The sequence below is a fragment of the Pochonia chlamydosporia genome (assembly GCF_001653235.2).
Source record: "Pochonia chlamydosporia 170 chromosome Unknown PCv3seq00008, whole genome shotgun sequence".
NCBI classification, from domain to species: Eukaryota; Fungi; Ascomycota; class Sordariomycetes; order Hypocreales; family Clavicipitaceae; genus Pochonia; species Pochonia chlamydosporia.
Window position 1 is genome coordinate 149,730 of NW_019154043.1, and position 24,214 is coordinate 173,943.

At 42.4% G+C, this 24,214-nt stretch overlaps 6 protein-coding genes across 6 annotated transcripts; 2 read left to right on the forward strand and 4 right to left on the reverse strand.

Moving 5' to 3' along the window:
* Positions 1-7,496: 7,496 nt before the first annotated feature.
* On the reverse strand, positions 7,497-10,116 carry VFPPC_06856 (hypothetical protein; the record flags this gene model as incomplete). The annotated part of the gene is made up of 4 exons (XM_018285823.1): positions 7,497-8,578; positions 8,659-9,884; positions 9,934-10,009; positions 10,062-10,116. The coding sequence occupies 4 exons, from the start codon at positions 10,114-10,116 to the stop codon at positions 7,497-7,499; spliced, it is 2,439 nt and encodes an 812-aa protein (XP_018138640.1).
* A 775-nt stretch (positions 10,117-10,891) lies between these two features.
* Positions 10,892-11,755, forward strand: VFPPC_16766 (efflux pump antibiotic resistance protein; the record flags this gene model as incomplete). The annotated part of the gene is made up of 3 exons (XM_018294519.1): positions 10,892-11,395; positions 11,454-11,514; positions 11,595-11,755. The coding sequence occupies 3 exons, from the start codon at positions 10,892-10,894 to the stop codon at positions 11,753-11,755; spliced, it is 726 nt and encodes a 241-aa protein (XP_018138639.1).
* Positions 11,756-12,028: 273 nt separating this feature from the next.
* Positions 12,029-12,445, reverse strand: VFPPC_16765 (alpha-L-fucosidase; the record flags this gene model as incomplete). The annotated part of the gene is made up of 1 exon (XM_018294518.1): positions 12,029-12,445. One exon carries the CDS (start codon positions 12,443-12,445, stop codon positions 12,029-12,031), a length of 417 nt encoding a protein of 138 aa, XP_018138638.1.
* Positions 12,446-13,101: 656 nt separating this feature from the next.
* Positions 13,102-17,619, reverse strand: VFPPC_06854 (cadmium factor; the record flags this gene model as incomplete). The annotated part of the gene is made up of 3 exons (XM_018285822.1): positions 13,102-15,403; positions 15,473-17,166; positions 17,254-17,619. The coding sequence occupies 3 exons, from the start codon at positions 17,617-17,619 to the stop codon at positions 13,102-13,104; spliced, it is 4,362 nt and encodes a 1,453-aa protein (XP_018138637.1).
* A 1,265-nt stretch (positions 17,620-18,884) lies between these two features.
* On the reverse strand, positions 18,885-19,706 carry VFPPC_06853 (hypothetical protein; the record flags this gene model as incomplete). Its single annotated transcript, XM_018285821.1, has 1 exon — positions 18,885-19,706. The coding sequence occupies one exon, from the start codon at positions 19,704-19,706 to the stop codon at positions 18,885-18,887; it is 822 nt and encodes a 273-aa protein (XP_018138636.1).
* A 1,178-nt stretch (positions 19,707-20,884) lies between these two features.
* On the forward strand, positions 20,885-21,986 carry VFPPC_06852 (sulfotransferase family domain-containing protein; the record flags this gene model as incomplete). Its single annotated transcript, XM_018285820.1, has 2 exons — positions 20,885-21,190; positions 21,252-21,986. The coding sequence occupies 2 exons, from the start codon at positions 20,885-20,887 to the stop codon at positions 21,984-21,986; spliced, it is 1,041 nt and encodes a 346-aa protein (XP_018138635.1).
* Between the last annotated feature and the right edge of the window lie 2,228 nt (positions 21,987-24,214).

Here is a 24,214-nt window from a genome sequence, read left to right on the forward strand (position 1 = left end):
TTATAGACTTTAGCATCTACCTTAATTTACTAGAGAAATACCTAGAAAGACCTAGCAAAAAGGCCTAAGCGCTTACCTTCTTTATAAAGCTATACTCTAAGCTATAAGACTATATTAACCTATATGCCTTAATAACTAGCCTAGCCTAAGAAGAGGTTATATAATTAGCCTAGTAATTCTAGGAAGTAATACTAGGAAAGAATAAGCAAAAATAAGAGAAAGCCCCTAGTAGGAAAGGGAGCTATAAGGCTAGTAAGTACTAACCTAGCAACTTGCTAGGAAATTGCTTCTCCTTCCCCTCTATACTGCTACTAAAATACTAGCCTTCTAGCCTAAATAATATTAGGCCTTCCTAGAAACCTTAGTGCTATAACTATAAAAGTAAGAGATACTTACGCTTAGCCTGCAATAAGCTACTAAAAGACTCATAAAATACTCTAGAAAATAGCTAGCAGTAGAAGTAGTTACTCTTACTTCTACTACCTAAAAGAAAGTACCTATAGGGTGCTACTTTAAGAGCAAGGTAATTATATACAGCTAAAAAGCTATTAATATATATATAAATCTTAATAGCTATACTGCTATAAATCTTATAAGTATCTAATTTATAAAAGAATACTAACTCCCTAAGGTAACTATAACTACCCCTATTATACACGTAATTAGCAACCTTATAGTTTCCTAGTATAGCGTATATAAAGTCTCTCTTACTATAATAGACTTATAGGGGTAGGAGAAGTAATTCTCTATACTATATATTGCTATTAATAGAAACCTAAATCCCTAGGAAAGTTTCCTACTAATTAGAATGTATATACTAGCTACTTATAGAATATACCTATCTATATATAGCTAAGAATAGTAGTATAAGACTTATAGAGACTATTTTAAGCTACTTAATGCCTAGCAATTTGCTAGGAAAGCTTAAGATATAGCTTTTATATACTCTATATCTATAATCCTAAGCAAGGATTTATTACCTATAGAGGATAAAAACCTAGCAAAAGGACTAGAAAATCTAGGGGATATTCTAGTAGAGCTAAGAGCATTTATAGATATATTTATAGATACACAAGCAAGCATTCTGCTCTCTTACAAGAAATCTAATTATAGTATTAACCTAATATCTAGCATAATACTACTATATAGTCCTATCTACCCTCTCTCTTAGGGAGAGCTAATAGAATTATAGTAATACCTTAAGGATAACCTAGCAAAGGGATAGATAAGACTATCTAAAAGCCTAGTAGGGGCCCTAATCCTATTTATGCTAAAGAAAGACAGAACGCTCTAACTATGTGTTAACTATAGGGGACTTAATAAGATAATAGAAAAGAATTACTATATATTACCCCTAATTTTAGAGATTCTAGATAGGTGCTAAGAAGCTAAATTCTTCTCTAAGATTAATATTAAAGATGCCTACTATTAAATTTGCATTAAGAAAGGGGATAAGTAGAAGACTACTTTTAGGACTTATTATAGCTATTATAAATATCTAGTAATACTCTTTAGGTTAACTAATACTCTAGCTACCTTCTAAAGCTATATCTACTAAGCTCTAAGAGAGCTAGTTAATACTATTTATATAGTATATCTAGATAATATTCTTATCTTTTCTAAGACTAAGAAAGATTATACTAAATATATATAATAAGTACTAGAGAGAATAAGAGCAGTAGAGTTATTTACTAAACTCTTAAAATGCTCCTTCTACTAGAACTTAGTAGAGTTCCTAGGGTTTATCCTCTTAATTAATAGGATATTTATAGACTCTTAGCAAGTTAATACTATCCTATAATAGAAGGAGCCTACTACTTATTAAGAGGTATAGGTCTTCCTAGGATTCTATAACTTTTATAGGTAGTTTATATAGGAATACTCTAGTATTATAGCACTATTAAACGCTCTTATAAAGGGTAGCTAATAGGGGACTAAGCTAGGGCCTATTATACTAGGAAGTAAGAAGAAATAGGCATTTACTTGCCTAAAGGCTACCTTTAAGGAGGTACCTCTCCTCTAATATTACAATCTAGAACTCCCTATATGCATAGAAATAAATGCCTCTAATTTTACTATAGTAGGCATCCTCTTATAGCTAGATATTTAGGGGTAATATTACCTAATAGCCTTCTAGTCTTAGAAATTTATAGATATAGAAAGAAACTATAGAATGCTAGACTAAGAACTACTTGCTATAGTAGAGTTATTTAAGCACTAGTAATATTATATTAAAGGGGTAGCTAACCTAGTTAAGGTTCTATTAGACTACTAAAACCTTTAGACTTTTATATATTAGCTAAGATTAAATAGGAGATAAGCACGCTAGTATATATTTCTAATGCCTTTTAGTTTTATTATTAAATATTAGGCTAGGAAGTCTAATCCTACTAATAGGCTATCTAGGAGGCTAGATTATACTAGTAAACCTATAATAAATAGGGAGCTATTACTAGACCTTAAGAGGAAAATAGCACCTACTCTAGTCATAGAAACTATACTAATACATTAAAGAAGATATAGCAAAACGCTAGAAGCTACTAGCTCTATCTTAGTTAAAGCTAGTAAAGAAGTCCTAGTGCCTACTACTTAGGGAAATATAGCTCTTATAGCTTATATAATAGCTAAAGATATAGTAATTATGCTCTAAATTAATAACTAAATTAGAGAGAAAGTAGAGTCTATATAAATAGTCATAGTAGAGAAGGTTTAATAAGCTCTTAGGCTATAACCTACCTATAATAATAAACTAGCTAGGCTACTAATAGAAATACTACTTAAGGCCTAAAAGGAAGACGCTAAACTATAAAGGCAAGCTAGTATAGATTCTATAGAAAATAGCAGGAGAAAGAGTAATACCTATACTTATACTATAAGTAGCCTAATATTATATAATAATAGAGCTATTATCCCATAGAAACCTAGCCTTAGGTAAGAGCTATTATAGCTATATTATAATAATCTGCTAGTAGGTTACTTTAGAATAGAAAGAACTATTAACCTGCTATAAAGGTATTTCTATTAGCTTAGAATAAGAGCTAAAGTTAGGAACTATATTGCTAGCTATACTACCTACTAAGGGGTTATTACTAGATAGTATTGCCTATATAGATCCCTTAAATCCCTACTAATACCCTAGCAACCCTAGGTTAAAATCTTAATAGATTTTATTATAGGATTGCCTATAAGCTATTATAATAACTAAGAGGTTAATATAATCCTAGTAATAGTAGACTAATATACTAAGTATTCCCTCTTCCTACCTATATCTACTACTATTAATACTATAGACCTTATAGAGCTATTCCACAAGAAAGTAGAACTTTACTTTAGAGCTCTAGAGGGGATTATATTAGATAGAGGGCTAGTCTTTACTAGCAAGTTCTAGGGAGACCTCTGCTATATATCTAAGATAAAATACAGGCTATTAATAGCTTTTTACCCCTAAACTAATAGGCAGATAGAGCAAATAAACTAGATAATTAAGTATTATCTATAGTGCTTTATAGGCAAAAACTAGGTTATCTAGCTACTATTACTGCTATAAGTATAATATACTTGTAATAATACTACTAGTAGCATAATAGGCTATATACCTTACTATACCTTAATAGGTTATACGCTAGAGTTTTACCTTACTCTTAAGGCTAAGAGCTATAGGGTAGAGGTGCCTAGCGCTAGGAACTATATTTAGAAACCCTAAGAAGTCTATAGAAGACTAAAGTAATACTAGTAAAAGGCTATAGAAATATAGGCAAAATACTATAATAAGTAGCATTAATCTCTTACTCTAAATAGAGAAGACTTAGTAGGGCTTACTATAAAGAACCTCTAGTTTAAGAAAGAGAAAAGAAAGCTAATTCCTTATTATATTAGCCTATTTTAGGTTCTTAAAGCTATTAGCAAATAAGCATACTAACTAGCTCTGCCTAGCTAGTATAGCTACCTTTATAATGTGTTCCCTATAAGCGCATTAGAACCCTAGAAATACTAGCAAGAAATAGAAGAGAAGCTACTCTCTATACCTAACTTAGATAATAATAATAATAAGTATAAGGTAGAGAAGGTTAGAGATTAGAGAACCTCTTAAGAAGGTACCCTATACCTGGTAAAATAGAAGGGATAGCCTTTAGAATATAATTAGTAGGTGCCTGCTAAAGATATATATATGCCTCTTGCTATAGCAGCATATAAATAGGAAAAAGGCAGTAGAAAAGGCAGTAAAATATTATAATAATACTAGCTAAAGAAGACAGAAAAATCATAGAAAAGGCATTACGCTACTAAAACTCTATTTCTATAGAACTACTGCTATCTACCTAGCAAAAAATAAGCAAAAACCCTATTAAATCTAGGGGATAAAAATCAGAAAAGCTCTTAGAGCATCTAGGAAGTTAGTATTATACTTATTAGTAGTAATTACCTTCTTAATGCTATAAAAAAGACAGTAAATTACTACTGCCTAGGAGTAGTATCTAGGGTCTAAGAGATACAAATATAACACCTAGGTAGCCTTCTAGGCATCTAGAGTACTACTATAGGCCTCCTAGAAGGAAATTAGCAGGCAAAATTATAGCAAAATAAGAATAAAAAGCCTATATATACTAAGTTAAAATAAGAAGGAGAAACTATAGTAACTATAAGTTACTATTAAGCAATAATATACTGCTTATAAGTAGTAGTTATAAGCTAAATAGGAATATTAGCTAGTAATATATAGGCAATTACACTAGGTAACTATACACTAAATGCGCTTTAGCAGAACTAGTTAGCCTATAGGCAACCTAATAGGCAGTCTTAGTGTGGTTAAAACCACAGGTAAGGTCTAGTAAAAGCCAGGCAAAATAGAGGCAAGTTATAAGTATAAACACCTAAAACCTATTATTATTCTCTAGGTTATTAGGTTGCTTCTCTTTGGGAATTATTGCTATAATTAAGCTATATAAAAACTCTAGAAGCTAGAGGAAATCCTATATATCTCCTACTATTCTAGCTATAGGCTATATATAAATATTAGCAAAGGAAAGAAGAAAGTGTGGTAAAGATATAGTAACTTACTGCTTTATAGGTATTAGCACGCATAATATACTACTAGTATCTCTTGCTTAGCTCTTTCTTAGAGTTAATCTTAGTATTAAATTAACAGTAAATCTCTAGCACTTTAGGAGTACTTATCTCTCTAGCGCGGAATTTATTAATTACAGTTTATAGGCAGTATATATAGAAGTGCTTTTCTATAGTAATAAAAGTTATTTTAGCGGCAATTAGGTGGCAATTTACTTGTGAAAATAAGTTTAAATAGTAATCTAGAGCAGGAAATAGTAATAGAAAAGATAGTATAGCAGGAAGGAAAGACAAGCAAAGAGTAGGCAAAGGGGCAGCAATATATACATAATATTAGTTACTACGCAATAGTACCTTAGGTTATACGCACTAATATTTTTATAATAATAGATAGTTATATTAATATTATAAGGCAATTTATAACCTAATAGCTAGCAAACTAACTATAAGGCTATCTGGCAACTAGCTATAGTAGGGGGGGGATAATTGTAAGGTGCACAAGCGTATAGACCCCACTTTACTACCACTCACATGTTAACACATAATTGCTGCTATTTAGCTAGCACCTTGCACATCTAGATATGTAAGGGTAAGCTTAAGTCTTAAATATAATGTACCCTCTTGCTGCTACCTAGCTTTATCTTCTAATACGCTATGCACGTTATAGTATTTCTCTTTCTTAAGCGTAATATAAATTCCTATAGAAATAAGCTATATGCTTATTATTATAGGATCTAGAACTACTATACTAATACTTCTAGTTACTAGAAATATACTCTCTTAGTTCTATAAGTCTATTACCTATCTAGATAAAGCTATATATAAGTATAGGTTTGCCTATTGCGTGCTATTATAGCTATTCTTAGTAGCTTATACTGCTTTACTGCTTATATGCTTAATATTAACCTATAAGCCCTTCTTTCCTATGATTATATAGCATAGGGATTTACATTCTAAAGGCCTCTAAAAGTATATACCTCTTAGGCATAAGTATTTATAGTTATCTAATTTTTCTTAAGCTTATAAGCTCTTATTTAAGCTATCTAAGCGCTCTCTAAGTATTATATGTACTTCTTAGGCATTTATATACTTAGCCTTATAAGCTATTATAATAGCAAGAAATATTATAGTATAATCCTATAGTATATATATCTCTTCTATCTCTTATGCCTTATTTATAATAATTAAGTTAAGTATAATTCTTACTTATATAAGCTTATATTAAGCTCCTACTGCCTTAAGGAAATTATAAATAGTATTAGTCCCTTCTATCTTATTAATTCCTTTAGCTTTAGCATAATTATAAGCTCTATTCTAGTCTATATACTATTTCTCTACTTTAGAAGTTATGCATTTTGCTTCTTTTAATATTACTTAATAGTATATATAAGCCTCTTCTTATATGCTTAACTTTCCTAGAGTAAGCTATACTTTTATCTTCTTAACTATCTGCCTTAGAGAGTATCTATATAGGTTCTCTTTCTTAAGCTTTATAATAATAGCCTTATATATACTTAGTTTAACTATAAGGGATATCTAGGACTTAATTGCGTGTGCTTTATTCTTAATCTTTATATATACTGCCTACTTAATTTAGTAACTATAGCAGAGAAGAGCATATAAATTAATTACCTTTAGCTTAGTCTCTATGCAGTCTATATATTCTTTAAGTTAGCAAATTATATTATTAATTATAGGAGGTTTAGAAGTATAGAGTATATCTATTATATACTTAGAAGCCTCTAGATTAATATATTTCTAGAGCTTATATACATAAGTATAATTTCTTAGAGCTATATACTATTTAGTCTATTAAGAGAGTATCTTAAGCTTTATCTTAATAGGCAGAGTACTCTCTCTAAGTGACAATTTATCCTCTATTAAAGGGATAGGATAAATGCATTAAATGTAATTTTCTATGCTTATCTACACTATAGAAATTATAGGAGAAGTCTTCTTCTAGGCTTATAACTCTTACATAATAGCAGTTATAGATAGTATTATTAATAATAATTAAAGGTTACTATAGAAGTTCTTAATTCCTTATAAATAAGACTAGCAGTAAGGACTGCCCTTTCTATGCTCCCCCTAAGCTAGGAAGCGCTGCATTAATTATCTGAGCTCAGCCTCGCGGCCCCCCTGCTCGGTCGCGCATGCGTGCAACATCAAGCAACCTAACCAGAGGCAATTTCGCAGACTGACTATATTAAAGGACGAACGAGTCGCGTTAAAGTTGGTCACCACCATCCGTAATTGGTTTTTCCTCACACGATAGCATATTAGTCTAGATGTTGGGTCACATATTTTTGAGTGCCTAGCAAGGACTGCAGTCACTCTTCATAAAGAACACCAAACAACTCTACTGGCCCTAGGAGCTAAATTCCATTTACTACTTGGCCTGCCTGTCAAAATTCGGATCTAGCTATCTCCAGCTAATCCGTAGATTGCTGCAGCAGAGCATTATTGGGATTTTTAGTATCCTCGTTCTCTTCAACCACTGTTTTGTTGGCAGAAGCATCTAGGTATATTCTCATTATCCCGTTTGCCTGACTCCATCTTTTGCTCGTCATAGAAAAGTCGCTGTGATCACGGAGCGTTAATGTTACGATGACCCGGCCGAGAGAGGTCTGCTTGAGGCGTCGGGATGCTATACCGAAGTCGAGTCCTTGAGTAATAGTTGACAGAAGGAGGACCCCCAAAACGATTGTGAAACACAGAGCGGCTAAATAGGCGGGTATCCCGAATTCATAGTGGTACATAACTTGACGAACCATTTTACGGACTTTTATATCAGCCGCACGATCTGGCTCAAAATTATAGTGACCCAAGACTCCTTTCGTGCCGACCATTGCAGAAGCTGCAACATCTGTCCAGAGAAGCTTTAGTATTTGAGGCACGGTATCCGGAGATGAAGAAAGGGTCCTCCACTTGAGCCATAAACTCATTGAATTCCGCCCTACATAGTCAAATAAGTCATTCCCCGTAATCTCCGACAACCCCTTACGAAGAACAGTATTCATGGCCGCAATGGGAGCAATTCCGGCAGGGAGATTGTCCCTGGGGTTCGTGTAGTCCAAATCATCTTCCCACATGAATTGACCAGCAGGGAGATAGAGGGATGGTTGCCGGATCGTTGATATATTTTTTGTACCCTGATATTGCTCATCAACAATTCCCCAGATGCGTGATATAGCGGACAGCGGGAGGTAGGCATTTTCTACACCCCAGAGGGGCATATCTGCTTCACGTGAATAGTTCTTCTCGTCAATATTGTGGATGATTAAACCTCTGATGCCCTCCGTTGTTCCGTTATGAGAAAAGCTGACTGTCTTAACCGTTGCGCGTATGCCTGAGGCACAGGTGTACAGCGGGGATGACCAGGAGCTCCCGTCTTCAAAAATCATTGACGGACCACCGTCTAGTCTGCGTGGAACTCCACGTATGACATTACATGCGGTGTATGTATAGTTCAGCTTGGTTGGATAATTCGGATAGCTATCCTCACACAGGCGGACTAGATCAAGACATATTGTTAGAACCAATGTGGATAACTGATGGGAAGAAGGAAGAAGACCAATGGACTGTTTAACATACTCGGGATACTGAAGTTACTGTGGCTCATGTTCCAGGGATTTGAGAATCCAGGAAATTCACCATTTGACCCTGAGGCGTTGAAGTTATCAGTTTGAAACACCTCCGAGAGATCCTGGAGTAAACCCAGCGACTGGTACTTATCAACCTTTGCATGCTTCTCGATGAACAGTTTAAACTGCTTGCCGACTTCGGAGTGAATGTAGGAGTAACCCTCTGCCCCAGATGTTTCGTTGCGCAGGTTGGTGACGTTCATTATGACCATTGTCAGTGCATTGGCGTACCAAGAAGCCATGTAGGCTCTCGCGTGCAAATTAGGTGTGTTCAGGTTTTCCCTTCCCTCCATCTGGTATTTAAAGACATCTGCTGTTTTGTTGAAGTTGGCAAAGCCGCCGTGATCTGTGAGCGCAAGTCCAGTTATTGTGGTGCCCGAGTAACTATCACTGGATACCGATACGTTGAAGTCTAAAGAGATGTTCTGATTTACACAAGTTGTCGATGGCTCAATGAAAAGTATGTCTTCGGACCAATAAGAAGTGCGGTCAAGGTTAACGGGAACTGTGTGGTTTCTGAACCCAATAGCGCCATTTTTGGCATCAACGATTAAGCCTTCAACAATGTTGAAGCTATCTGTGAGAGCAAAGCTCTCTAGAAATCGATAACCACCAGCTGGCATAGGCTCCCCATTGTTGGACCTATTATCACGTTTGTAAACCAGCTGTCGCCATTCAATATCGAAGAAGTTGGAAACCGTCGTTGGCACCTGATTCGTTCCGCTTGAGTAAATTTCGCGAAGACTGTTGGAAACCGTGACATTGAAGCTTTTACTAGAGTTCAAACATTGAGGGAAAATTTCCTCCGGGTAAGTCCCATTAAAGAATATTACCCCCCCATTCTCGTCGTAAGGGCATGGCACGCGGCAAGAGCCCTGTGAATCCAGGTAGCATCTCCGAGTGAAAGACCATCCGTTCCTGCTTGATGTCCCAGAAAAGATGGGGCTTTCATCGCGTGCGTACATGAAACTCATCTTCGCTGCCTCCCGGCTGAGAACTTCTGTCTCGTAAAGCCCTAGAGGCGTAACAACGCTTGCGACACTAACGAGGATAGCGAAAGCAGGTATTGCCATTGTGATGCAACGCACAAACTTGCGAACCCCAAGCGACTGTGTTGTGTCTGCTCCGAGGAAGATTGGCCAGAAGGAACTTTGTAAAGGCGGGCAGACAGCGGTCCTACACAGATTCAGATTTTATATATTGGCGTTGCAGGCGCTAAACTTACCATGTTGCAGCAGTCTCCTCATCTTTCAGACTTGTTGCCAAGATGAAGGTCAGGGCAGTAGGTACCAATAACTTGACTGAAAATGTGAGCTCGCGACGTTAAACATAACAAGCTCCCTTGAATTTTACCTGTTAAGATTGCTGCGGCTATGATGCCAGCTACGAAACCGGATGTAAGCTCCATTCCTACACCATGGAAATGAGGTGCTGAAAGCAAACATCAGTTCAAGATTTTCATCGACCTGGGGAAATTTCGACAGACCACAAACGGCCACATTGTTTTTAAGATGCTGGTTACTCGTATTTCGTAATGACTAACACTACTGACTGCATGGTAGTTGCCTGATAACTTCAAGTGGAAGGGTTAAACTGTACGGACCAGGGGCTTAAGGCTGGTGCAGGACTGTTATTACGCCGGATCACTCTGAAATGGCCCCACCCCGAGCTGATTCGGGGTGGGCCAAGCTGAAGCGGTCCCAACAGAGGAAAGTGGTCATTAGTGAGATTAACAGCCCAACCCAAGGGTTATCAAGATTCTACGGGAGACACTTGTGATGCCCGGGCCATGCAACACTTTTCTCAACCAAGCGAGGCCCATGTGGCAATAATGCAATTGCACAACCGCCACCGAAGTGTCCATCATTAACCGCAAGTCAGCTCCTCACCAGCAAGTAACCCACCGTTTCCCTCTGTACCATTCTCAATGGCCGAGCTGGCTAATCTGGCTAGAGACGTTATCCGCCATGCTCTTGGCTTCCGCCTGGAGCGTGTCTCCGAAACACTCACTAGTTAGCGCGCGTCGCGATGTGCAGAGAGCACTTTGAGTCCCTGTGGCTTCCGAGCTGTCTTACGAATGCACTCCGAAGTGCAGTTTGCGGTTTACTTCCCCCGGACATTCGCACACGGCTCGACTGCCGCCACGCACGAACAGCGCGCAAAGGGTGCACTCTGATCTCGCCATGCATGATCAAGGAAACTTGAACAATGTACATGACGGGAAAGGGCTCGTCGTCATCCATGTAGCTCTTTTCCGCATGGCAACCCGGCCGCTCGCCGAAGCGTACAGGATCCTCGGCTACGAGACTCACCACGGCGTAGAGGACATTCTAGGCAATCCATGGGTTGAAATTGAACAAGCCGCGGAGGCGACATGGCCAACTGTGCCTAATGCGCGCCCTAGGTCACGATTTACACGAAGTGACTGGGACAACCTCTGGGGCAACAAGTATGACATAGTCACCGACTTGGCTTGCCCGTTCACCGACCAGCTGATCCAGGCTTATCCCGATGCAAAAGTCGTCATTGTTCAGAGAGACTTCGAAAGTTGGTGGAACAGTTACCAGGCAGGCGTGTTAGACAAGATATTCTCTCCAGGCCAGCAAATCTTCGTCTTCCTCATCAGGACCGTGATAGGGTCGCGAGCCGCTGATGCCATGATTAAAGTGAATTATATACATGCTTGGGTATGCCATGCAACGTCATACTGTGCCGTTAAATTGCCCCTGACGCCAAGCAACCAAGGGCCGCATCAAAGTCATCATTAAGAGCGCGCTTGATGCAGTAACCACCATCGCCTTAGTCTGTATGTCTTTTCTCAGCGCTGACGAATGTTCGAGACACCAAAGTAACAGCTTTCCCAATGCCCTTGCATCTCCATCGTAGTCTGGAGCTTCAGTCCCAGCGTCAATCAACACCAACTTAGCGCGCGTCCCATCCTGTTCTATCAGTTGGAGAATCGTGTTCAAATACTTAATGTCACCATGTTGCACTCCGACTTTGAAAAGCTCTCGAACCCCTCGAACCAGGTCGAGAGGCTGCCCTAGGGTTATGGGGAGGTCGCTATCTCGGGCTAAAATTTCCAAATCCTTGCCAGCATACGGCAAAAGAACGCCAGCAACCGTGCCGGGTTTCCAAGGCTTCCTGTCGGCGATAACAACTGCAAGAATGGGGACGATGCAGAAGCGACTAGCCATGTCAATATTGATTCGAGCTGCTAATATTTGACCTATAGCTTGGATGAGAAGTTGACGGGTGTGAATCTCGCCCTCAATAACCCGTACATCAACATCAAATTCGATGCGCTTGAATACACAGTCTTAGCCATCCCAGGTACACCGGTCTGCTGAGCGACTAATGTATGTCAAGTCCTTTAGATTGTCAACGGCTGTAGTTGGTAAGCTGTCAGTTTCCTTGTCCCCATAGGTGAGTGACTTTTGTATTGGCCTCTCGACTTCGTTATCTGGTTGGCAGTCAAACGTGGCCGTGATTCCCTTTGCATCCATCCGGATGGTATTCCACGGCGGTGTCTTCTGGTTTGCGTCGTAATACCGTCGAAGATGGTCTGTGATTTTCGATGATAGCCATCGATCATCTTCTATGTCTGCTTCGACCTTGAGGCAGTACCAGCGACGATTTGCTAGATCGTATCCCGCTGCAGAGCATCGTACCCCAGGCGTTATGAGGTTGCTGTAGATTTCAACAACTGGATCGTGCCAGGCACGGTTTGGTTCCATGCTTGCGGCGGATGGCCTGAGAGGTGCGGAAGGCTGTTTCTCCGTGGATAAAGTGAGCAGAGAGTACCACGTGTTTGAAAACAAGACGTGCGAAATGTAGCCAAATATGTCAAGGTCAACATGAGATGTCTGATGTCAACAGCTAAGGTCAGCTTGGTTTGGTCAGTAGTTGTCAAACTGTGTGTACAGTGCAAGAATCTTCTTTCACCCCAATTGTTACTGCACAAATGGGTGCATGCACGGTACAAGAAGTTGCGGGCACGGTGCAGAGCCAGGAAAAAGAGGCAGAAAAGTGGGGTTGCCTAATAGGGAGGGACAAAATGGAAAGGCAAGAGCGAGGATTGCTCGGGGGGCGGTTTGCTCCCAGGCCTGACTTCAGGCTCAACTCCGTGCAATATCTGTTGATGTCACTCAAGAAACGGCAGGCCTGGTTGTACTTATGACTCATCATTGATACCTATCTGTGAGCAGGGTACTCCTGACTAATTGTGCCTAGACGGTTTTGGTGTGGCTTAACTTCACTTAGCGAGTTTGGGCTAGCAATAAGGAAAGTCTGGTCTTTCCGAAAGGTTTCCATAATAAGGGTGATTTACTGGGCGCGCTATCGAGTTCTTTTTGCGTAAAGAGTACTCTAAGACATAGATTATATCTCAGGCTCAATGGTTATCCAGAGACGCAGCCCGGATATACTCAAGACAGATGCCGCTCTGGTTACATAGATTTCTAAATGTGCCACCTTGATGCCATAAGGCAAGTGCTGTGTCCGATTCTATAACCCTCCCAGCATCCATAACGTAGATACAATCGTAACTTAGAATAGACTGCAGTCTATGAGCGATACATATCATAGTCCGTCCACGGAACGCCTCCGCCACCGCGCACTGAATCATTTTGTCTGTTTCCATGTCCACAGAAGAAGTAGCCTCATCAAACACAATAATCTTTGAGTCTCGGACTAGCGCACGCGCAAATGCTATAAGTTGTCGCTGGCCGAGCGAGAAGTTCCGACCATCTTCTTCAACAACCGTATCGAGTTGAAGCCTTTGGCGGGTTTCAAGGTTGTTGCCACGGTTGTCATCATGGGCCCCTGGAGGTGCTAGACATGCCCGGTGTAGAGCGGACCAAAGGGTCGAGTCATTTTGTTCATTGAAAGGGTCGAGGTTGCTGCGCACTGTGCCTTGAAACAGGGTAACATCTTGTGGGATAATTGCTAAGCGTGATCGTAAATCATGAAGCCCAATGGCAGAGATGTCCAGTCCATCAATGGTTATACTTCCACTTGACAACTCCACAAAGCGAAAGAGAGCGTTGATAACTGACGTCTTGCCCGTGCCGGTACGACCAACAATGGCAATGCGCTGACCAGGGTTTATACGCATGGAAAGACCTCGCAGTATCAACGGAAGATGGTCTCGGTACCGCAGTTCCACGTTGTTAAAAACAACCTCACCTTTCCGAGGCCAAGACTTATGCACGCTTGGAATGAGTTTCGGGCTTTCGCTCGAATCGCCCGTCGAGCCCTCCAGCTGTCTCTGGTAGTTGCAGATATTCTCGACGGAGTGCATACCAGTCTGTACCTCCGAGAGTTCCCGCACGGCAAACTGTAACATTTGTACAACCGTAAGAATACAACTAAGCACTAGACCGCTTGTCGAGGGGTGAACGCTGAATCGCGATGTGATAACTAGCATGCCTGTAGCAAAGACAAGGGCATTGCCAATGCAGTCGAGTCGAACTGACAGCCACCTCTGATTAGCGATGGCAAGATAGTAAGAACCGCTCATCTCGTCTATTGAAACGGAAAGATCCTTCATGAATTGCTGCGTTAGACCATAGGCGCGAATGGTCGGCACGCCGGTAAGATTCTCACTAAATTGCGAAACCACGCGTGAACGCAACGCTGACTCGATCCGCCTGAGCTCCCTAGCAGACGCTGAATAGTACAACGTTGCAAAAATAAAGAGTAAAGTTGACAGTCCTACCGCAATAGCAAAATAGGGAAAGAATGCAACAATAAGTCCTGCCACAGAAACTATCATTGCCATAGTGAAACAGAATATCCGTATAGCGCCAGGTAACGATGTATCCATAACGTCCACGTCATGAGAAAAGTGATGGATGATACGACCCGTTGGTATGGCATCAAAAAAAGACATTGGTGCGAAAAGAATACTGTTGAAACCACGTCGGAAAACTGAATGAGACGCCTTCATAGCAAAGATAATGAGGGTCCCTGAGAAGAGAAGCACAAGAACAGCCTGCGCAACTCCGAGAGCAACATAAATCCCAACGTTCTGCTCAGTTGGCAAGCTAAACTTATTAGCTGTCCAGTATGAAAGCCATAAAATAGTCATGATCTTGGCCCCCTGAGCGAGAAAAAGAATGCATAGTATAAATATGCTGCTGCAAGAGGAGCCCGTGGCGCGAAGGTAGTCCCCATACGCTGAGCGGTGACAGCCTGCTGAATTCGACTCATTTTCCTGCTGTGTTGAGACTACTACACTTATCTTCTCTTCTGCTCGTATCTCCGGTTTTACAATTACTATGGCATCTGTTTTGTGCTGAGTGGTCGGTTTCTCGCCAAATGTGGTATCAATAAGCGCTTGGAAGTCCGTATCTTTACGGACCAAGTTCTCAAAGGTGTCGTTTGCACGAATTTTTCCAGCGTCCATCCATATGATGCGATCACAGCAGTGCAGAACCCATAGTTGGTGAGTAGCAAGAACGCGGCATTTGTTCCGAAGCAGACCAAGTATAGCATGGTTGAAAATTTGCTGGCCAACATTAGAGTCGACAGCGCTTAGAGGGTCATCCAGGAGCACTATATCAGCATCACAGTAAACGGCTCGGGCAATATTGAGTCGCTGCTTCTGACCTCCTGATATGACAATACCATGTTCGCCTAATTCTGTTCCATCTCCGTTGGGAAACATATCGAAGTCAGGTTGGAGACAGCACCTACACGTAGACAACCATGTATGTTAGTGATAATGATGCCAGTGAGTGGTGTTCAAGATCCCTACATACGCCTCAATTACCTCTCGATACCGTTGTTTACTCATTGGCTTGCCAAATATGATATTCTTTTCGACAGTCGCATTCTGTAGCCAGACATCTTGTGGGCAGAACGCCCTAGATGATGCAATAACGACGTCGCCGCTCATTTTGCGCATTTCTCCAGCAAGTACCGCAAGTAGGGAGCTTTTGCCACTCCCTACGGCGCCGATGACTGCAATTAGTTCGCTCCGACCAAAACTAAGATTCAGATTTTGAAGCACAAATGGCTTCGTATCACCAATACTGTCGAATGAGCCAGGCCGTGTTTGGTTTGCACCGTGTGAGTCAGCGACTCTCATTTGATTTTGATACATGTTAGATGCTTCGTCCTTGTCTTTGTCGTTTTCTTCCACTTGGGGAGTCTTCCACGAAAACGTCGCGTCGCAAATCTCGACTGCATTTGGCCCGTCTAGCCCATGGGTCATCACACCACTCTCCTCGTCTTCCATAAGAAACTCTTCAACACGCTTTAGAGATACCCAAGCATCAGCAACCTGGCTTGCCACAGGTGGCAGAAGGTTAAGCGGAATTCGAAGGGCGTTAAATAGCGCAAGGGCTGAAAATATTCGTGCCGGAGAAAGGTCATGGTTGGACAGTGAATACGCAATAAATGATAGCATAGATGCAAAGACGGGTAGCAGCATGTTTGTAGTGTTCACACCATTTCTGGTTGCAAGGAAGCCCTTCACAGCAGAAACCTCCTTGTCTCGGATGGCATCTACGTTATCCTTGAATGCCTTTTCCCAGGCGAAATACTTGATGGTTCGGATTGACAGCAAAGTCTCCCGTAAGACTGCGACACGTTGATCGCTCATCTTGTTGATGCGCTTGCGGCGACGAATTAAGCGGCGTGTTGCCAATGCCAACAGAAGTGTACCAAGTACGAGCAGCCCGAATCCAGGAAGCGCCGAGTACGTAAGGTTGACAAGTAGGACAGCGAGAGTTATCAAACAGGCCAACGGTGATGTCCATATTACATGAAATTGAGCCGCGGCTTTGTCGATCCGCATAACGTCGACGTTGACGAGGCTGGTGATGCCACCATTTGTCCAAACGGTGTCATTGCGCAGTTGTCGCGCCATTTTACGCTTTCCGGGTGCCTTTAGTTCCTCCATTTTTGCTTTTGACATGGTATATTTAGGCGCTGTATTCCGTTCATGATAGTTCTCTGGTCTCCTGTTGTCTCTCTTACCTCCCGACTTGAGTTTCGTAGAAATGACGGTGGCTTTTGCGTAGATCATGGCAACCAGTACGCCTCTGCTCTGCCCACCAAATAACATTCCAGTGTATATAAAATGGTTTATACAGATACTCTGAAGAACCAGCATCATCGTAATGCCAATCAACAGACCAACACCGCGGTATATCGGAGGCGATGGCTTACCCAGACCATGAGCCCTGTAGGCATCCGAAGCAAACTGGATCAAAAAGCGCAAGGTGAACGCCGCCATGACACGTAAGACAGCACCAAATAAAGCGCAGATGCCTCCAAAATAGAATTCGAAACGGAAACTCGCATAGAGGGCTCGAAGAAGCGGGTGCTTCTGTCTGCGGTTGACGTACTGTTTGAATAGCCCCCTAACTCTGTTCGTCAAAGATTCCACGCCACGGTTTGGATGCACTGCCCATATATCGCCTTGTTTGAGCTGCCGCTTATAGCCAGTCTGAATTTATTGGTATTCATTAGTAAGTGCTACAGAATTTGCTAGCTGCTGCTTATTTAATTCATATTGGCCAAGATCATTGCGTACCGTGATCATTGGCGTCATCCATTGAAACGTCAGTTTGCTTAGAAATCCGGCTTTGTATTCTCGCGAGACGTTGTATTTGTTGGGGGATGTCGCGGTTCCTCTGCCACTAGTTGGGTTCAACTTGTGATACCATTTTGTCTTGATTGCGTCGGTTGTCGTGTTGCTATTGAATCGGGCCATAGGTCCGGCTGTGTGGCTCTCAGTAACTGGAAAACCATCATCATCATACTTGTTGCAATCCTCCTCATTCTTCTGGATCACGCAGTCTTTATCAGTAGTGTTGCTGCTCCTGTCGTTCCCATGTGAGGCTCCTAATATACTCAAATCATGCTCCAGTCTCGGAATATCGTTCCCAGGGTACCCCATGGCCGAGGGAGAAACCGTAGGTGAAGGTACGTATCGGCGCCTCAATATAGTTGCACAGGCGGGTTAAACCGTGAAAAATCACAAAATTACGCTCACTGGAAATACAGCGAGTAACAATTGGCAAGATGATCCCGTGGTGCAGGCGCGGAGGTGTTGTATGTCGCCCTCGGGATCACAAAGCGCTGCTTTCCGTTTCTGCGGAAACGGAAATGGGGTTTGTGATTTAAGCTGCTCGAATAACCTGGACGGTAGAAAATAAACTGAGGGATATACCAACCAGGCTCGTGCATAAAATTATTCCAAGACTCTTATGGCATTTATACCAGAAATGTTGGAGAGTGAAGAACTACGAATACCAACTGGACTGACATATTATTAACATAAGCCGGCGAAATGGATTAGATGCCACCGTTTTATACTTAGCATAGATTAGAATGCATGGCTGTCGTTTACGGGAGCCTAATTTCCTATTCCAGGCAGCTTACGATGTCGATCCGCTTTGTGATGCCAGTCATATTTGGTGTCTATTTTGCTGTTGCCCAAGGCGTAGGGTGGCATAGTAAACTTACTGGATAAAACTAGCTTGTATTACCTACTTCTTTGTTGATATCTGTATGCTACGGATGATGTCAATTCTTTGATCTCCCAATGCATTCATCATGATCTTCAGGAGGTGAAAATGGGCCTGATTGATGGTGCTCGTAATCATTCGTCATTCATTAAATAACCGTTATCTACTAATGCGCCACTGTGCATGAAGCTATTATTGAACCCCGTTGATCTTCACATTTGACCGCAAGCCTCGTATTTTCATGTCGGAATGCATGTCCTCGATTTGACCGCATCTGGACTAATAGCGAGGCGAAGTAACAGGCAGGGTGTATGGAGTACTTGGTCGCTCTTTTCTTGCGATCTGCATTTCGGCACATAGAACACGGCAGGCGGAACATGACCGGCATTTCGTGGCTGAAGACAAATACCACATTGGTGGTTTGTGCGGCAGATCGTTTACGAACTTACAAATTCATAGTTGGCTATGGCGACCTCAACGATGTATCTTCCCTGCAGGTCTATCTGTGAGGGCAATTATTGATCAGATCATAACTGTCATCTCTATGGACCCTGATTGCTTTCTATTATTGTCTCAATATACTTGGCGATTGAAAGCAAGGGTAAGTGATGTTGCAGAATATCTATACATTATAACTATAGCCAGCTATCTAAGCTGCTTACATATATCCCGAATAACAATGTAGGAAACCTAGTTATTTGAACATCATCCAAAACCCACCGGAAACAATCAGTACAGGAAGAAGTTGGAGAAGGAATTTCAACAGTCGCATCATTGCCATGATGATGGACTTGTTCCTGCGTTCGGATATCCTCGAGATATACTCATCGGTTGAATTGACATGCGGGTACCCGCAGGACGGCGTCGGCTTGCCAAGAAAATCGCACAGTGTCGTCAAATCAAAGGGCGGCGAAAGTTCTAGGAGATTCTTGGCAGGGACCAGCTCCCGAATCCGCTGGTTGTGTGCCAGAAAAGCCTCTTCAGCCTCTGCTCCGCCATACTTGTTCCCATTATGGACATGAAAGATGGCTTCAAGGAGCTTCAAGAATGATCCCACCAGCTCTGGCTCCACGTATCGTAAAATTCGATAGGATGGCCATCGCATGAGCTGCCAAATAGTACCTTGCATCGATTTGATCCAAGACTCCACTGGCCTCGTGGTGAGAATCACCTTGGCTTCGGGGTAGGCGTTGATAAGTTGATCTGCGAAAATCGCACAGGGGATATCAAGGGTGGCATCAAAACCACGAAGCAGAATATCGAACTCAGGTCGGCCGTAGGGTTTCTGTGAGCTCTTGTCTATGAATGTGCTCTCGATTGCCTCAACCCAGAGTCGTTTTAGATGGGTGTCTTCCACAATATGAGACATGTGAAGTGGAGTGTAGCCCAGCATTTTTAAGGCCGCCAAAAGTGATGATGTTCCGGTACGACACATGCCCAGACAAAGGACCTGTATTGGCTCAGAGTTTTCTTCCCGCTTCTCCAAGTCAATCAGGCGAGCTTTACGGGTACTCATTGCAGTAATAAATGAAATAAAGTGAGATGCAACTCCCGCTGACTAGAGTAAAGATTCGATACAGTTGGCTGCGAAGGAAGCGTTCAGAAGAGCTGGCAGAAAGCTTGTCTTTATGAGCCTGGCGACCTGGCGATCATGTAGCTAGCCAACAAAATACAAAACTAAGGCGGACCCCTATATTAATATCAAATCTCATCGACAGGACCTTTACAAAAACGATAACAATCGGAACGGAGATCCCAGCAATGATCATGCAAGCGAGGAGCCTTGTAGAATGGTCAGAGTCTACTCATCAGAAGGTGGCGATTCACCTTGGGATGTTACGGCGCAGCACAATTGTGCGTCAACTACCCCTGAGAATCCTGTTACCTTGTTCTGATATATTACAGGCTCTGATGAGGTACTCCTCCTAATTAGATAATAAATACACCAGCCAATGCATAGATCAATATTTTTCTTTTACTACTATGCAACTACAAACGCCCTCGCTGTTGCCGGGCCTCGTGTAGCCAGTTACTGAAGAATTCCTGAGTGGTGCTGATCCTTGCTATTGTTGGAGCTTAGGTCGGGGTTCGCCTGGAGCAATGGGTGGAAATAAGACCGTACAGGGTCATACCTGCGTAGGTATTCGTCAGGCTGTTGTAGCAACTACCGTTGACAATGTGGCGAAGCGCATGCATCTGTTAGTTGCCCATCGATGTTGTTGTTACATTTGTTACATTCACCCTACGACAGATGCAGAACCATACAAAGTTATCAACATATGATTAAGTGAGAAATTGGATCGGGTCTCAAATACTTCTGGCGTCGCCGCTTCAACATGGCTGCTAGTCGATGAGAAGACAGATATTCTGGATTTACTATGCGATTCCCCAACAAAAAGAATCGGACGCAGAAGTGGATAATGTCGCACCATGCATGTAGAAAGACACGATCGGCGGATATAGAAATATAATGTACCTCAACTGTGACCATTACTACGCCATCCCCAGTTCCCGTAGGCTGCAAGAATCATGGAAACTGATTGAAACGAATAAATGGCTATTCCCAGTTGAGTTAAATCCGTGGAAAAAACGGTATCATATTCATCTTTGAGCTATCTTTATTTAATTCAACTTTGGTTTCTGTTGGTACCTCAAGCTCTTGGCCTTCGCTCACTACATCTGCCAAAACTCACCATGCTTTTGCCAGAGGACACGATAAGTCAACAGAACGCCGAAATAGAACAGCAATCTCGGCGCCGACACGTATTCCTCTTCACCCACCCTAGGACAGCATCCAATCTTCTTTGCCGTCTCCTGTCAGATCAGCCAAACTGGATGCAGGCAGAATACCACTTTCGAAACGCATTCACATTCGCTCGCAAGTCTTTCAACTGGGGTCCAGTCATAGATATAGACGAGGAACAACGGGTAACTTTCGCGAATTTGCTTCAGGATGGGTACAATGAGCTTCAGCAATTTCGGGATGCTACTCGCTTGCAGGTAGAAGCTCTTGCCTCGCATATTTCCTCCTGACAAGCAATCAATAACTGATGTTAAACAGGGCAAACATTGTTTCGTCAAAAGCCACCTGCTGCATATATGGGAACCATCCATTCTTTCCCAAAGCATATGGGGCGGTGAATCAGGCCCGTCTTTTCCCGCACTATCTCCTCGCAGAGCAGGCAGTATGGCAAAAAGAACCAATCCAACTATTTTCACAGATGACTTCCTTAGTGCTTGGTTGCCCGTCTTCCTGATTCGTCACCCGGCTCTTGTTTTCGAGTCTTGGTATAGAGCAGAGAGTTCTGCCGGGCCAGTTGACATATTCGACAAGTCTTTGGCATTCTTTACAACCTTCACATACATTCGTCAACTCTACGAATGGTTTGAAGCAAATGCGTGTAACGAGGCGAACGAGGCGGGCGAAAGCGAGAACGATGCTCAGGATCAGCCCTACATCGGGCCTATTGTCATAGATGCCGATGATATTATGGAAAAACGCTCAATAAACAGGCTGTGTGAAATATGTGGCATGGATGCACAATCCATTCGCTATACATGGGAAAAGACAACACCTGCTGACGCCAAACTAGCTAGTCGTCGGCGACTAAGTTATATGGGTGGATTCTGGAGCTCAACTTCAATCGACAAATCGAAGTCGTCTAGAGGCCTGGACCTATCAGAAAAACGCAGCCAATGGAAAGAGGAGTTTGGAGATGGGGTAGCGAACAGGCTTTACGATCTTGTCCAGAATGCCATGGCGGATTATACCTACTTACGAGATAGAAAGATCTAAATATCTAAAAAAAAAAACAACGCCCCGGAGAATAATGCCTACCCTTAAAACTCAGTGGTGTTTTGCTGTAAATGCATGCTCAGACTCGGTAACTGAACAAAATGCAGTTTTCTAAACGGTATTCCATGAGGACTTGGCCTAAGCCTAGTTAACGCTGGCCCCAATTCAGTGTAGTAGTCGACCCGAAGACTTGGTGGCTTCAAAACTGAAATTTCGATTCAAAGATAGCAACAAAAGTCATCAAACGCCCATGGTGTTTTACTCGAGCCGTGAGTATGGAATGGTAGGGGTTAAGCCCGGTGCTAGCCTGGTCTCCAGTATTCATGACCCCAGTCCGGTGGCTCAAGTGACAGCATATATTGGGACAGTCATCGAGGATATGCGGCTACATGAGCACAGGAGTGATACTGAGCTGAGTTTTCAGCTTCTGAGTCAATATCTCAACAATTTGTTAGCTATCTCCATCGTAAGTACTCCGTAGAGTAACAGATCCAGTCTAATGGTAGGCCCTTGCCTCGGTCAACTTCCTACGGGCGTTCAGAGAAAACAACGTTAAGCAAGCGGTGCAAGAAAGGGAGACAGGGTCACAATGAATTTACTCCACTGGGGCCGACTTTCATTCTCAAAGAAACACCATTCGTGTGAAATCCAACATCTCTTTTCGACAGTATCACCCAGCCACCATTTATGCATGGGGAGAATCCCTGACAACGGAGTGCCACCATGAATGTAAGACCTTGCAATTGGATGATGATCTGACCGATCGACACAGTCAAAAACAGACCCCAACATGTCCCGGTACCGTGAGCTTCGTTTCGGGCAGTTGGCATAGAAATTACTACATGTGCGAGTGAGGATCACAGCATTTGCCACCTTGGATTATGCTTGTCGGGCTCAATACTAACCCAAACACAAGGCTACGGATGAGCTCATTGCGGGTTTTGCTCGCAGGTTTAAAAGAATCCCTTGAGCCTGCGCTCTTTTAAATCGCAGGGACGATCGCATGTTCACTACGATCGCTACTGAGCCAACTCTGCTTATCCTGTCCAACAAACCAAGTCGACATATTGTGGTTGTTTCGGCGGAGATTCGAAAAGATTGTTTGACAAAGATGGCGCAGTTATTGCCAAATGAGCCTCTTTTTACACACCTACTCCAGCTTGCTAACGAGGTCAAACACGTAATTATTCATGATGCCGAAAATGGAGTTGATGCCAACTGCACCCACCTGCTTCACGATGTCTTCCAAATGCGAAAGATGTTACGGCAATCGCTGACAGAGACTGTGTTTGACACAGCACGCAATTCTTTGAAAGAGTCGAACCCATATGTCCTAATTTTATCTCCAGGAAACTATGGGTTTATTGTAGCTGCACTCTCTGTTCTCTCAATTTCGGGTGCATTCGCGCCGCTAGGTGAGCGACTGGTATTATGAGCTTTCTTGAAGTATGTTCTAATATTGTTTTCTAAGCAACCGGTCTACTGCCCGAGGAACTGTTTCATTTGTTCCAAACATGCAACGCTCTGTGCGTCTTGGCGGATCAACAATGCTTGCCGCTGGCCGAAGAGTGCCAGAAGCATGCCGCTTCTCAGGGCGTCAACATCACTGTGCTACCCATCATCTACGGGAACACTTCGTCAAAGAAGCATACTAACCCAGACTTTTACTTTGAGATAGACCCAAAGTTAACGGTTGCACCACATCGACCTGCCCTGATGCTATACACATCAGGTACAAGCGGACCGCCTAAAGGGGTGGTACACACACGCCGGCTATTTAATGACATGCACAGTTTTGCCAATACAGATGAAGTTGTACTGAGCCATACGCCTCCCCACTGGGCTAGCGGCCTGGTTACATTGCTCGGGAGCGTTCTGGCAGGAGCAAGAACCGAAATTGTGTGTCAGAATGCCAAGGCTATTTGGCAACGTTTGAGAGAGGGAGGAGTGACAAGTTTAGGTGGTTCTCCCCGGTTTTGGGCGAATATGAGAATATACTTCCAAGACCACCTAAGTCGACTTCCACCAGATGAGCGTAATGCCTACGTTCGGGGTTTTCAGTTTCTTACCAAGGCCGCCACTCGTGGGTCAATGCCAGATCCCGGGCTGCTACGATTCTTCAGAGAAGAGCTCGGCCAGCGCCTACACATCTGTTACGGAATAACCGAACTTGGCTCGACAGCAATGAGGACTAGCAACGACACCGATGTGAACCTTGAGGTAATTGT